This window comes from Meriones unguiculatus, chromosome 4, assembly GCF_030254825.1.
Source record: "Meriones unguiculatus strain TT.TT164.6M chromosome 4, Bangor_MerUng_6.1, whole genome shotgun sequence".
Lineage (NCBI taxonomy): Eukaryota > Metazoa > Chordata > Mammalia > Rodentia > Muridae > Meriones > Meriones unguiculatus.
Window position 1 is genome coordinate 116,964,035 of NC_083352.1, and position 14,625 is coordinate 116,978,659.

Consider the following 14,625-nt stretch of genomic DNA (forward strand, 5'->3'; position numbering starts at 1 on the left):
GGAGTCTGAGATCCTCACGTCTTCTGACCTCTTAGGTGTTGCTGAGGCTGTGAATGGAGCATTGATTAGAAAGAGAAGACACTGAAGGATAGATGTGGGCAGGAAGCTGCTTGTTAAGGACCAAGCATGGACCAGGTGCACAGCATACTCTGACTGCTTTCAAACTGAGTTTTGTGGCTCCTCTGAACAATGTAGGGAGGCTGGACATTTCTTCTGTCTCTCTGTTCAGAGTTATGTGTGAGGTTGCACTTGGTAGGATAAATGGCCACATCCTCTAAAGGCCTGCTCAGCTCCTGAAGCTAGGATGAGCAGAAGTGATGACATGAACCTGTAGAAAGACCCTTTCCTAACTTTCAGTGCTGTGAGGTCTAGGTCTAAGAAGCCGCAGGTACAAGTGCAATGGTCTAGACTGGCAGGAGCTGAGTGGATATGGAAGTGGTCATGCAACCTGGGGCAGAGAGAGTCTAGCACATTTTACTTTCCAGGCTTTTACCTTTTTCACGTTCATGAGAGATACAAGTAATAGCAAAGATATCCCACCACTCTGAAACATACGGGCCATAAGCCATCTGTCAAAAAGACCCACCAGAAGCCTGCATGCAGGCTAACAGGCACAGGCATGGATGCTAGCTCAGTCTCATCTCTGAACCTCAATTTGTCCTTTAATTATTCATCTTTTAATTATTCCTCATTGGGGGCTGATAATCATTATATAACATCTGTAATAGGGAAAGAGCTTTCCACTCACCCTCAGTTTCTGCCTGGTCATAAAGGGGGAGGGTTCTTCACACCCTTGACAAGTCTTGTTCCATATTACTGGATAGTACCCCAGGAGCTGGCTGAGTTTTCTGCTTAGTAGACTGCCGAAAATCTGACCTTAGTTTCCTCTGTCCTTGCCATCTGGCTTCGTTTTTGAGTCTTTTTTGATAAGAACTCATCTGAATGCCATCTCCCCCACAGTGATCACCCCAGAAGAATAGCTTTGCCCCTAGGAACTCGGACTGAGTTAGGGATGGATTCCAGGGTGTCCAGATGCTTTTTCTGTTTGGATGTGGGGAGTGCTGGAAGCCTAAGTTGGATTCAGGACTGATATTTTCTGTAATCCAGCTTTGTGGCCAATTGTACAGAGGTTTTTAATATAATCTCCCTTCTGCGTCCACTTGTAAATTTGTTCAGAACCCGGGAGACAAGGTGTAAATGGTCTGGACTATCTAAAACCCCTACAAGAGGTAGATAGCCCAACCCTCATTAACTTACAGTTCTTAGTCCTTATGGTATCAGGGTGAGCGAGGCGACTTATGGCTACTGAAGTGGCTTATTTTGCCTGGGGATAAGAGGTCTTAAGATTTCACTCAGAATGAAGATTTTAGTGGTCACAATAAGATTTCAAAGCAATGCTGGTTTTCTAAATGGAAAACATTTATCCCAGCGTTACTGGAGTTTATCTACTGTGTTTTATGATGCATTTTATTCGGTAGAATCATACGACTTCTAAGCTGCAGAGTTCAGCCTTCACCCTTGATTGTAAAATTCCCCTAGCTATCCTAGCTGGTGCAGGCTTTGAGGTGCCACCTGCATTGAGGAGGGCTCGCTTTGTCCCTGGGCAGTGGGTTTCACTTTGCACAAATTTCACTGGTTATAAAGCATGTTGTGTAACGAGCTGAGATATGCCTCTTCATAGTGAGCTGAAGCTTGTTCTTGGGAAGCTTTATCAATTAGCCAACATCACAGCAATGTTGTATGAACACTCAGGAGGAGAACAGTGGCAAACGGCAGTAAGCATTGATTCTTAACACCCTGGATCCCATGCATCGATTGCACGTTGATTGATGTGGGCTAAATAGGTTGACCACATGGCTGTGCATGTTGCTTTCAAGTGGTGGAGCTCAGCTCTTTACCCATGACCTATCTTTGTATGGTAATTCTTGATCCCAAGCCAATTGGGACATCAGCTTCTATGTCACACACACACACACACACACACACACACACACACACACACACACAAAGTAGTGGAAGATGATCAGCTTCAACATCTGTTTGACTTCTATTAACAATGCATGAAAGGAGCCCAGGGTCAAGAGATAAGCCTCTGGTTCTACAGAGGAAAACTGTAAAGTCAGTGCCAAAGGCCTTGGATCTGGAGAGGGGCAAAGAACAAGAGACAATTTCTGTTTGTTACAACAGCTTCACTCCTGTCTATGACCTAGCCTTTGGCATGCTTAGAAACAGTTACACCTTCTGCAAATAGTTTCCTAATGCTAATACGAATCTCCGAGTGCTTAGTGAGTGCCGTTCACTTGGCATGCCTCCTCAAGCATCTTACGGTAGGCTCTCACACTTTTTCTCTGGATTTATTTCTTCCTCAGATATGGTCTATTTGTGTATGGTCTCCTTTAATGTGGAGTCTCCCATGCTGAGTGCAGAACTGCAGATGAAGTCTGACCATACACAGGACCTTTCCATATTGCAGGGGTTCTGCCTAGGCTGGAAGAAGCCCAAGCTTATGTGAGGCCATTTCCCATCTCCTTTTACCTGTAGAGACTGAAGTTGACTCCCTTACTATGTTTTAGTCCCTTGCTTCCCTCAAGGTCCTGCACTAAGTTATAAGCAATCTACCATATAGAAATGCTTTTTGTATTGTACTATCTGCCTCATTCTTCCAGTACCACCGTGAGTAGGGATTGCCCAGTTATGGAAGTCCTCAGACTCTGAGAGGGGTTGTGGCTTCCTCAGGGTCAATCTTACCCTGTCACCTAAAGGGACTTCCTTTCCAACCTCCCTTCTCAGTACCATGTATGGGTGTGGCAAGTTTTCAGAAGGACATTTTCTCTCTTTGTCTTTGTTTGCTACCCACTGTGGGTCTCTAGGGTCCTTCATGATGGTGAACAGCTCTGGAAGGGCTTCGGGCCAGAAAGCTCATCTTCTCCTGCCAACCCTGAAGGAGAACGACACGCACTGCATTGACTTCCACTACTACTTCTCCAGCCGAGATCGCTCCAGCCCGGGAGCCTTGAATGTCTACGTGAAGGTGAACGGTGGTCCCCAAGGGAACCCTGTCTGGAACGTGTCTGGAGTCGTCACTGAGGGCTGGGTGAAGGCCGAGCTTGCCATCAGCACCTTCTGGCCTCATTTCTACCAGGTATGACACTTAACCTTGCTCTCTCTCTCTCTCTCTCTCTCTCTCTCTCTCTCTCTCTCTCTCTCTCAGGTAATAATTATGTACTTTTATATCCCCTGCCTTTCCTAGAGTGGATAGGTCTAGAAACGTCCTCATTTGTTTACTCATTCAGCTCACACTGAGGAGGCCTTTTCAGGGATGCAGAAGTGACCCAGGACAGCCCCTGTCTCCCTGGAGGTCATCAGGAGGAGAGCGATGAATAGATAAACAGTGCCAGCATGCAGAGTGCATGTGGCTCCCTAGGACTGGAGGAATGTACGCGATGAAGCCTCTAACACCTAGATTCCAAACATGAAAAGGTTGAGAGTCAACAGGATAAGCAGACTAGCCAGGGATAGGCTATTTGGTTGGGAGGGCAATAAGACAGTTTCTAAGAAGAGAAGACAGCCAGGCCCAATTTGGAAAGCTAAAATACAATACACTGGAAAGCAAGCAAGGGCAAGATACTGGACATGTCTGGGAAAGTAGATGATGCAGGAAGGGAGGAAGGGAGAGTGAGAGATTTTGAGGAATTTGGAAACTAAGCTCTCTTTCTTCCTATGTGTTTTGTTCTAAGGTTCTAACAGACAGTTCTATTGTCTGTGTGTGTGTTTTTTTTTTTTTTTTTTTTTTTTTAAACAGGGTCTTGTGCTATAGCCCAGAGTATCCTGAATCTCACAATGCATTCCAGATTGGCCTTGAACTTATATCAATCTTTCTGCCTCATCCTCCCAAGCACTGGAATTTCAGAATTATGTAGTCATGCGCAGCAGAAACCAAGTCCTATAAGGATGTCTTGCAGAGGGGATAAATGCACTTGCACAGCATGTAGGTCATGGGGGTTCAGGCTAATAAGCCAGCCCCAGAGCAGTAGTTCACAAACTACCAGTAGGGAAGAAAGGACCACTTTCTCCTAATTCATTGTGGGCCAATACTTTTATAAGCCAAACTAAACCATGTCATTGTGATGCCAAATTGTTGTGTTTGCCTTGAACCCTATTCTCACTCACCCTACTTCTCTCACCATGGATGAGGACAAAGGGTGCAGAATCGCTCCAATCCACAGAATGTTTGCTGGGGTTCACAGCTCCAGACAGTTTTTTTTTTCTTTCAATGTAGTTTATTCAGGAACCTTGAACAATCATCTGACCCTGGGGAAAGCCAGCCCAGCCCACAGCTTAAATAGCCTCTGGGTAGCCAACCCCAGCGTGCCACGTGCCACCTGGGCAATACAGATAGGTCCACATACATGGAAGCAAGCCAGATCCTCAGCCTTAGCCAAATGTGGAGTTGTTTGTGACAGAGAGCACTCACCATCGGGAAGGTAGAAGGCGGAAACCAGCTCCATCTTTAAAGCATAGCATTCCGCAGCTCTCTACAGTTCCCCCTTTTTGTTTTAGACGCATCAGGCAAGAGTAGAGGTCTGATCTCTGATATTAGAAATAAATTGGGACTTTGTACCGATGTTCATTTAGGTTGTATCCACCCAAAGAGCATCAGACCCGTCCGATACCTTTTTCTCAGAGGCGGGACCTGGGGCATCATGATTGAGAATTTTTTAAAACACATCATTAGTTAAAATTTCTGAACTATGGAAATGTGTTTAAGTGTGCAATCCAGTGCCTTTTAAAAGTGTGAAGCCACTGCATTCTGCTTTGAGCACCGTCAACTGTTTTTTTATTTTATTATTTTTATTTTTTATTTTTAGAACATTTTCATCATCCAGTAAGCCCCCTTGTACCTAGTCTCAGGTCCCCATTCCTACTAGGGAAGGTTTTCAAATAAGAGAGCGCCACATATGTGCATTTTGCAGAGATTTTCTAGTGTCTGAAGCAGAAGATAATCCCCAAGGTGGGCAGGTGTGTGGCCAGGGCTTCTCAGATGGCCCTGAGTTCCACACCCACTGTCTATAAATTTTTTCAGTCCATCAGTGTTAGGATGCTTTTCTCCACTGAGCTTAAGCTTGCTCATTTACGTTAAGGAGGCAGTTTCAGCCCGATTTCTTCTTTGCTTTGACAACTAAAAATAAGATTTTTTTAAAATTTTTCATCAATTACACTTTATTCATTCTGCATCCCCCCCATAAGCCCCTCCCTCCTCCCCTCCCAAACCCACCCTTCCTCCTCCCTCTGCATGCATGCCACTCCCCACGTCCACTGATAGGGGAGGTTCTCCTCTCCTTTCTGATCTTAGTCTATCAGTTCACATCAAAAGTGGCTGCATTGTCCTCTACTATGGCCTGGTAAGGCTGCTCCCCCCCAGGGGGAGGTGATCAAAGAGCAGGCCAATCAGATTTTAATACTCAATTACCTTCAGTACTTAGCCTAGATTTTTTTTTTGCCGTATCTATTTCCCATTTTATCCTCAATGACTTGTTATTTGTTTTAGAATGATTGTCCTCTGTTAGGCATTTCCTGTAATTCTTCTAAACTTAGAGGGGAGGGAATGATGATGATCATGATGGTGATGCCAAGAGGATGGTGGTGGTGGTGATGATGTTACCTATTACTTGTTGAGTGCTTATGTTACAGGCCTAGTACACAATATCCTGTCAGAAATGCATAAGTGAGTCAGGCAGAGCCTAGCCCTGTGGTAATGAGTGTGGATGACACTCATTTTATATCATGTAAGGCCCCACACACTCCGCAAGTGCATCAACATTTTACCAAAAAGTTTGCTAAAAAGAAAGAAAGAAAGAAAGAGTATAATGGTCCTAATATGTGTTTCATTAACACTGGGACATTCTTTATTGTAGCTGTTTTGAGAAAGATGCCTTTGACCTCATTATTGTTGTTGTTGTTGTTTTATCTTTTCTCTACTTGTGAAGATGTTTTAAAGTAGCACCAGGTCCACACACTGTGATCTGGCATTCACAGCGTCAGATATATTTCAGAGTTCATGGTGCTTACAGTTTATAAGGTTATAACATCTGCATGAACTATGTGCTATGTAAGTACCATCCGTCATAGGCTCTTCATGGCCCTGCAGAGTCAATTGTACAGATACCCTGACCATGACGTTTGTGCATATTCATAAGATGTGGCCTAAATTAAGGCTATACAGGGAAATACAGCCAGCCAAGCAGGGTTCCAGGGACCCAGAAAGAAATCCGAGTCTCGGTACTTAACCTAGTGTCTGCCGTGGAGATTTGACCTTAACCTGCATGTGACTGTCTTGGCAGAGAGGTGATATTCTAGAGAGAGGTGTCCCAGCCTCCTGGTTTACCTGAGATAGCCCTAGTTTACTCCTCCTGTCTTGGTGAGTTGCTGAGCATCATGAGGATTATTTGAATTGCTGGGTTACACAGTGTCTATATAGAGGTTTCCATGTATGTTGGGATAAGTGGTTTCGGCATATCCCTATTGTGCACTGGATGGAAAATGTTTTAGTTTGGTGGGCCTTAAAGTCACTGTTGCCACACCTAACATACCTAACTTTTCTATTGTGCCATGAAAGCAGGCATTCACCATATGTCAGTGAATAGATGTAGTTGTTCTAATAAAGTCTTGTGTGCAGCAATAGCTGATGACCAGGCTTAGATTTCCATGCTTTAGCTGTCAGACTCTAATGTGAATGAGGCTAAGAGATATATTACAAAGTCCAACAGCACGTTGCAAAGCATTGACAAACCTCTGGCCACAACTTAAACTCCCTGGTCCCCAGAGTGTTCACATTGAATGGCTGAGTATAAACATTGCTGTCTCCATAAATTCACAAATACTCTCACTGAGGCCTCAAGCTCTAATCTGACGTTTTCTAGAGCCTACTTTGAGTAGATACAGGATAGGATCATGGCTTGAATTATACTAAATAGCATAATTGACACAGAAAAGGGACTTTCCCACAGTTTGCCCTGCTCTTTGATAGAGATGTAGGAAGAAAGGGTATTTGATCAGTTCCCATCTCCATGGCCCTGTGGTAGGCCTCTCTCTGTATCCCATGTATTTGAACAGAAGCTCCCTGCATTTGTTGGCAGAAGATCCTGCCTTCTGGTGTAAAGGATATTATTGGTAAATCAAAGTTCCCATAATCCTGCACAGGTTCTCCAGCTCTGAGCCCTGTGTTCTGTGTTTTGAGGAAGCACTTTTTCTGTTCTGGGAATCTGCTGCTCTCTAGCTGTGTGGCATTGCCTGTGTCCTGTCATCTATTATTTAGGATCCCAATTGTCTCAGATGTAAGATAGAAAAGAACCAGGATGGTTTCCTCTGTAGGTTAAGGAAGGTCACAAATGGAAGGGCATGTCAGGCTTGAAGTGACTGGGTGGAAGAAGGAACAGAAATAGAAGGAAAGGGAGGGAAGAGAGGGGCCATCTTTAAAGAAAGACACCCCATTGTTTAGCCTGTTTTCTCTGACCTCTGAGCCTTTTCTGAGGTAAGCAGCCTCACCAAGAGAACTGCAAACTATTTCCCGAATCGTCACATTTCTTCTGCTCTGAGCTTTATGATGACAAATCACTCATGTGTTGAGAGCAGCATTGTGGAAAAAGCACATGTCACCCAGATGCACACTCAGCCATTCCTGGACACTCACGTGGCCATGAGCACAGCTGAGCTCACACACATGTCCATAGTCCTGCCACTGCCCAGATTCAATATACAGGTAATATAATGAGGAAGGGGGCCTTCCTAGAGACTCAGACAGGAGCAGAAAAGGTTTTCAAATCCTCTAGACTTCAAGCTCCCATCTTGTGCATAGATAGCATGGACTGAGTCAAATTCAGTTTCCAGCATTGCTGGGCTTTGAACCTTATGGGTTTGTGTATTCATTTATTAAAGTCATATTTCACAGTCCTAAAATTGACTTCAGCTCTGTAATAAACAAAAATGTCATCTTTCATATTACTGGGCTTTTGACTGCTGGGCTTTCAGCAGGGCCCCAGGTGAGAAAACTCCCTTTGCAACCCCCATACCCCACTCTACCCCTCCTTGCCTCCCTGGGAAGGCTGATTTAATGCCCACGAAGCCTTGTGCTTCTGATCTAGGCCTCTTTCCAAGTATTATCAATTCTATGTCATATTTTAGTGGTCCTGAACTTTTCTACCCTAATATTTAGGGGAAAAACAAAACTGTTACAATTTTTTTCAGCCACCTGCTTGCTCTTCTCTCTATTTCCTTACTAAGTAAAATGGCCTTGTATTCAGCACAGAGCAGTGCTCTGTAGACCTCTGAAATGAAGGATTCACCTCACATTGGTAGAAGTCTCTGCAGAACCCAGGCCCTTTCTCGGATCTATCTGGCATCTGGTACTGTCAATTCAGGAGGTTTTGTCATAGCAGCATGTCCTCTCTCCCACACTTTGAATCCCACCCATCTTCCACAGGGAGATATCCATCTCTTTCTATGATGCAGCAAATGCTCTTTCTTCTATGTAGGTCCCTCGGAGCTGGAGAGGAAAAGAATGCTCTTGACTGTACTCTAAGCAATCCCTCTCTAACACTTGTAGAGCACTCTTCCTAAGAGTGACTCTGATTAACTAGCATTTTTTTTCCTCTTACCTTTTAAGACATGTTTACAGCCCTTTGAAATTTTTGCTGTGTCTTCGGCAGAATGATTGCAGAAGATCAAAGAGAAGCCCTGGGTCTGTTAAGCCATGACCTGATATGTTCATATCCTTCACACACACACACACACACACACACACACAATTTGTTTTTTCATTTTCGTTTTTGTTTTCTGTTTTTTAGTTTAGTGTAATCCTCTCCCAGTCTTTCCTGGGAGTTACTTCCAGGCTTTTTGAACCAGTCTGCGTAAGGCCCATCCTCCTGACACGTGCACCAGGCGGTCTTCAGCAAGGCCGTAGACCCAGTCTAGCTGTAATTAACAGTAGGTTCCATGTACCAGCCTTGAGGCTGAGGAATGCCCTTCATAGGGCTTGAGATACTTGAGATAGAGTGGATCAGGTCTTCCACTCTGGTCTTTGCATCCAGGGTCCTTGCTCCGGTGAGTGTCCTTTGACCTTCTGGGCATGTAGCCAACTTCCTTCCTCCCTTCCTGCTCCCGAAGACACCCAGCTCTAGAGTGTTCTCATTTCTCCTCTTCTCCCGTCTGCCTTTATCTCTTCTCACATTTTCATGACCAAAGATAACTATTATCACTCTGTTCACAGCTCCTTCGTGGGTCTTTCTTTCTCTCTCTCTCTCTCTCTCTCTCTTTCTTTCTTTTCTTTGCGGTGTCTGTACTTAAAACCTAGCCATTGATCAGCACCTTCCATAGCAATGAGGAGTGGTGGGGCAGTCATTGTCCCCACCCCAAAGGCAAAAGGAGTCTTCTGAGTCACCCCTGAACATCTCCCAAGCCATTTAAGAAATTTGCACTCAGAGATTAATATCAATTTTCCCATTGAAATCAGTTGCCAGATTTTTTTGGCTACTGATTTTTTTTTTGACTGTCAATAATTCATTAGAACCCTCCAAATAAAAAAGGCTGAGGATCTGGCTTGCTTCCGTGTATGTGGACCTATTTGCATTGCCCAGGAAGCACGCTGGGGTTGGCTACCCAGAGGCTATTTTAAGCTGTGGGCTGGCTTTCCCCAGGGTCAGAAGATTGTTCAAGGTTCCTGAATAAACTGCATTGAGAAGAACAAAAAAAAAAAAAAAAAAAAAAGATCAGAAAGAAGGAGAGGAAGGACCTCCTCTATCAGTGGACTTAGGGAGAGGCATGCATGCAGAAAGGGGGGGAGGGTGGGACCGGGAGGGGAGGAGGGAGGGGCTTATGGGGGGATACAAAAGGAATAAAGTGTAATTAATAAAAGTTAAATAAAAAAAATTAAAAAAAAGAATATGCTTTAACTGGCATTTATATTATGTGTGTCATTTGGCTTTTGATTTTCTTGAGACTCTTGTTAACATAAGAAACATACTATGACATAAGTTATTAAGATGTATTGTATAGGTATGTGCCATGTATCCCTGATCTCTCCAAGACTTACCAAGGACTATGCATGGAGATAACCTAAGACCCATGCACAGATGTAGCCCATGGAAGCTCAGTATCCAAGTGGGTTCCATTGTAATAGGAACAGGGACTGTCTCTGGCATGAACTGATTGGCCTGCTCTTTAATTACCTCCCTCTGGGGGGGGGGGGAAGCAGCATTACCAGGCCACAGAAGAAGACAATGCAGCCACTCCTGATGAGACCTAATTGACTTGGATCAGAAGGAAGGAAAAGAAGACCTCCCCTATCAGTGGACTTGGGAGGGGCATGCATGCAGAGGGTGGAGGAAGGGAGGGATTGGGATGGGAGGAGGGAGGAAACCACAGGGGGGATACAAAATGAATAAAATGTAATTAATAAAGAATTAAAAAAAACAAGAAAAGAAAAAAGATGTATTGTATAACTTTGAAAACTTAATTTTTAAGACTTCTTATTTTCTAGTTTTAGAAAATTTGGTCAGAAAAATCTATAAATTCAAACCTATATGATTTTATTCATTGGGAGGCTTATTGATGCTACACTCTAATCTAGCTTCAGATCTTTTTATAATTCCATGAGCATTTCAAGAGAAAATTAACATATTTAGGGCAAACATATGTTTGTTACATTGCTTTTTCTATTTGATTGATCAGAGACCAAGACATAGGTTAAAATCTTTAGATACTATGTTCTTTTCCCCATCATCATTTTCTTTTCAAGTCTTTTGTTTGATATTTATAGACCAATTTCTACTTAATGGTTTATATTTTTCATTTTGGTTAAAATTCTACTTTGAAACATTCACATTATTTTTTGAAACAGCTGTTTTCTGTTCACTTGCATTTTCCTTATTGTGTCTTTGTTCCACTCTTTGTTTGTAAGGTTACTGAGTCATTCTATCTTAGGTGTTTATCTTACAGCATACAATTAGACTTTGATTATTTAGACAGTATGGGTGTTTTCCTCTATTTTAACCCATTTATGTTTATTGTCAAAACAAAAACATTTTTTCTTGTATTTGTCATTTTTTTGTTTCACAATATGAATATGTTTCTGCTATTTCTTTTTTTTTTTTTCCTTTTTTTTTTTTTTCAATGCAGTTTATTCAGGAACATTGAACAATCCTCGGACCCCGGGGAAAGCCAGCCCACAGCTTAAATAGCCTCTGGGTAGCCAACCCAGGCGTGCCACGGGGGCAATGCAGATAGGTCCACATACATGGAAGCAAGCCAGATCCTCGGCCTTAGCCAAATGTGGAGTTGTTCCTGACAGAGAGCACTCACCATCGGGAAGGTGGAAGGCAGAAACCAGCTCCATCTTTAAGGCATAGCATTCTGCAGCTCTCTACAGTTCCCCCTTTTTGTTTTAGACGCATCAGGCAAGAGTAGAGGTCTGATCTCTGATATTAGAAATAAATTGGGACTTTGTACAGATGTTCATTTAGGTGTCATCCACCCAAAGAGCATCGGACCCGTCTGATACCTTTTTCTCAGAGGCGGGACCTGGGGCATCAACCCGCATGCAATCAGACATGCTCTTCTCTGGGTCCAAAGCGGCTGACCCTGAGTGCAGTGCTTAGCCTCGCATCCTGAGCATATCATTTTAGCTTTTTATGGTATCCAACCATGCTTGGGGAGAATGTCTTGCTTCAATGGCTGTAAAGGCCTGAATGATCATGGCTGCATCACACTGTTGTGAGACTCTAAAATACATTTGCTTTACATACTCTATCTTCATTAATTTTTTTTCCTATGGACTTTACTTTGGTTTTCAAAACACACACACACACACACACACACACACACACATAAATGCCTGGTTCTTTATAAGTTTCCCCTTCTGCAGGATGAAGGAGATACCATTCTTTTGTTTTTACACACCTTTATCAGCTCATGTGCAAATCCATGGGTTAGCTCTCTCTCTCTCTCTCTCTCTCTCTTTCTCTCTCTCTCTGAAGGACTGCACTGTTTCAGAAAAGCACTTTTTGAGAGGAGCCATCACACAGAAGCACCTGCCTTTTTTAGGACTGATACTCCCCTCATCATTTCACAAACTTCTCAGATTTCACTGATGAATCTTACCACCAAGAAACTGCCTCTTCCACAGCCATTGCCGCCCTCTTCACTTGCTCACTTGGTATATAATTGTTAGAGCTATGGGGCCAAATGAGGACATTAAGCCTTAAACCCACTGGCCTAGACACCGTGGTTCCTTGTAGAGATTTCCTGTTGATCTCATCACCCACTTTATTGTCCAGTCACAGGCTTGAACTGAGTAGTAGAGATGGGATAGGGGCCTCATTTTGGATGTCATAAAAATGGTAGATATGAAAAATAATATACAGGCTGAATCAAAACACCAGCACTTATACCTGATTGTCTTTGACCCACAAATGGCTGCTTCAAAAGATCTGTCTAATAATAGAGATGGAAAAGCAGGGGCATATGTAAGCAATTCTATTAAGGTAGAATAAAAAAGAAACTGAAGATAAGGGCTGAGATTGAAGTAGAAGCCCAAAAAGGTGTTCATATAATAGCACTGTATTATAGGAGGAATGGCCCATTGGGAGGTTAGGTAGAAGACTTGAAATATGCTCAGAACCATTACATACAGATTGCATGTAGATATTGCAATTATAGATCCAGACACGAGGGTTCAAAATAGGAAGTTCTGGAACCTGCAGTTCAAGGGTGGTGTCATCCTTTTTTTAAAATATAATTTTTAAATTTATATACTTTATCTGTATGGATGCTTTGTCTACAAGTAAGACTGCGTACCAGAAGAAGGCACAAGTACTATGTGACTACTTTTATAGAAGGTTGTGAGCCACAATATGGATGCTGGGACTTGAACTTGGGATCTCTGGAAGGCCAGCCCATGCTCTTAACTGCTGAGCTATCTCTCCAGCCCCACCATCTTCCTTCTTAAAGCAAGAGAAGAGATTGGGTATGGGGAGTCTCATCAGATTTAGTAATTAGAATATTAGTGTTTATAATGAAAACAATTTTGAGGGGAACATTTGAGAAAGACTGGAATTTTTATATTTGACATTTTATGGTGGAATTGGTAAGAATACTTATTAAATAGCTAAGAATTGTGATTGAAATACAACTGGCTATAGAAAAGAACTTGCTACAAAGAGGCAGTTTTTCAAGAAAAGAAAAGGCTGTAACCATTTATATATGTTAAGGTCAGTGAGAAAAGAGGAAGGCCAGAAAACACAGAGAAGCAAAAGAAAGCCAGCGAGAGCCAAGATTCTGGAAACTGCAGCAGGGTTCAGTCAGATTCAAAGGTACTGACATTAGCTGCAAAGCTTATAGTTAGCGTGGAGGAAGGTAGGTTTGTGGGTAAGAAGTAAGAAGTCAGCCCCTCTCTGATCTTCGTGAAGCTATGGAACCTTCTGGGATTGGGTGAGTGGATGAGGTAGAGTTTGGGGGTGGGGAAGGAAGGTCCACAATCTGCTGGACAAAGTTCAAAGTGAGGTGTGAAGGAACTGGTCTTCCAGAGAGACTCACACGGGCTGTTAGCCAACATGCTAGAAGGAACCTGGGCTTGTGCAGCTAAAGGAACTGGTGAAGGAATACTGGGCTGGGAGTGGATTGGAGAGCAAGAGTTCGACGGAGTATTGCAGAATGTCATGTACAAGTTTGAGAATGTAGCTGATGCAGTTTAGGGGAGTGTGAATTAGTAGTGTGAAAGGCAAAGGCCATGGTGCTCACACAGATGCTCATTCCTCCTCAAAGAGGAGAGAAGGAAGGCAAGGGAAGCTTAATTATAAAATCCTCATGAGAGTTAAAAGTTTCAGTAGGAATCAGAGAAAACTCCATACTTCCTTCGACTCCTGGATACAACTAGATATATTTCAGTGGCTGTGTGGTGAAGACGTTCAGGAAGCCTTAGGAAATGGCTCAGCCAACAAAGCGCTTGCTGTGCAAACTCAAGGACCAAGGATGTGAGTTTGATCCCTAGCACCCCTGCAGGAAGAAGGCAGCTTTTTAATGGCACATTCCTGTAGTCCCAATGCTGGGAAACTATAGGCAGGCCATCTCTGGCCTGACAGTCTAGGTTAACTGGAGAATTCAAGACAAGTGAGAGACCCTATCTCAGGAAAACAAAATCAGTGGCAACTGAGGAATGACAACAGAGGTTGACCTCTGGTCACCAAACACACATACAAATGTACACATTTATACATGCATGCACACGAACAGAGGAAGTCCATGCAGAATCACATGAAGATCAACTGTCCTTGGCTTATGCTAGTTTCCAAGACAATAAGGAAATTGGGCTATTGACAAATAATAAGCCATGATGATGAGGGAGGTACCAATGGGGCCCAGGGCCTTGTTCAAATTGTTTGTTGTTGTAGCTAAGTGTTATTTCTGAAATCCATTAAACATTCCACATGGCTGGCTCTTCTTGATGGTCACCAGAGGGTGGACTTTTTGCCTTGTTTGGAAATCCAAGTCACCTGGCAGCGTGGTACCCTCTCCTAATGCAAGGTGTTGGTGGCTGGTTCTGATGGGAAGCTGACACAGAAAGCAAGTGGGTTC

General features: G+C 43.3%; 1 protein-coding gene across 18 annotated transcripts in view; it reads left to right on the forward strand.

The window, feature by feature from the left end:
• Nucleotides 1–14,625, forward strand: part of Ptprt (protein tyrosine phosphatase receptor type T) — a 1,127,865-nt gene that overhangs the window by 371,318 nt on the left and 741,922 nt on the right. For all 18 annotated transcript variants that reach the window (XM_060382888.1, XM_060382893.1, XM_060382885.1 and 15 more), the window contains exon 3: nucleotides 2,871–3,142. In XM_060382888.1, coding sequence (XP_060238871.1) covers nucleotides 2,871–3,142 — 272 coding nt within the window. The remainder of the gene's footprint in view (nucleotides 1–2,870; nucleotides 3,143–14,625) is intronic.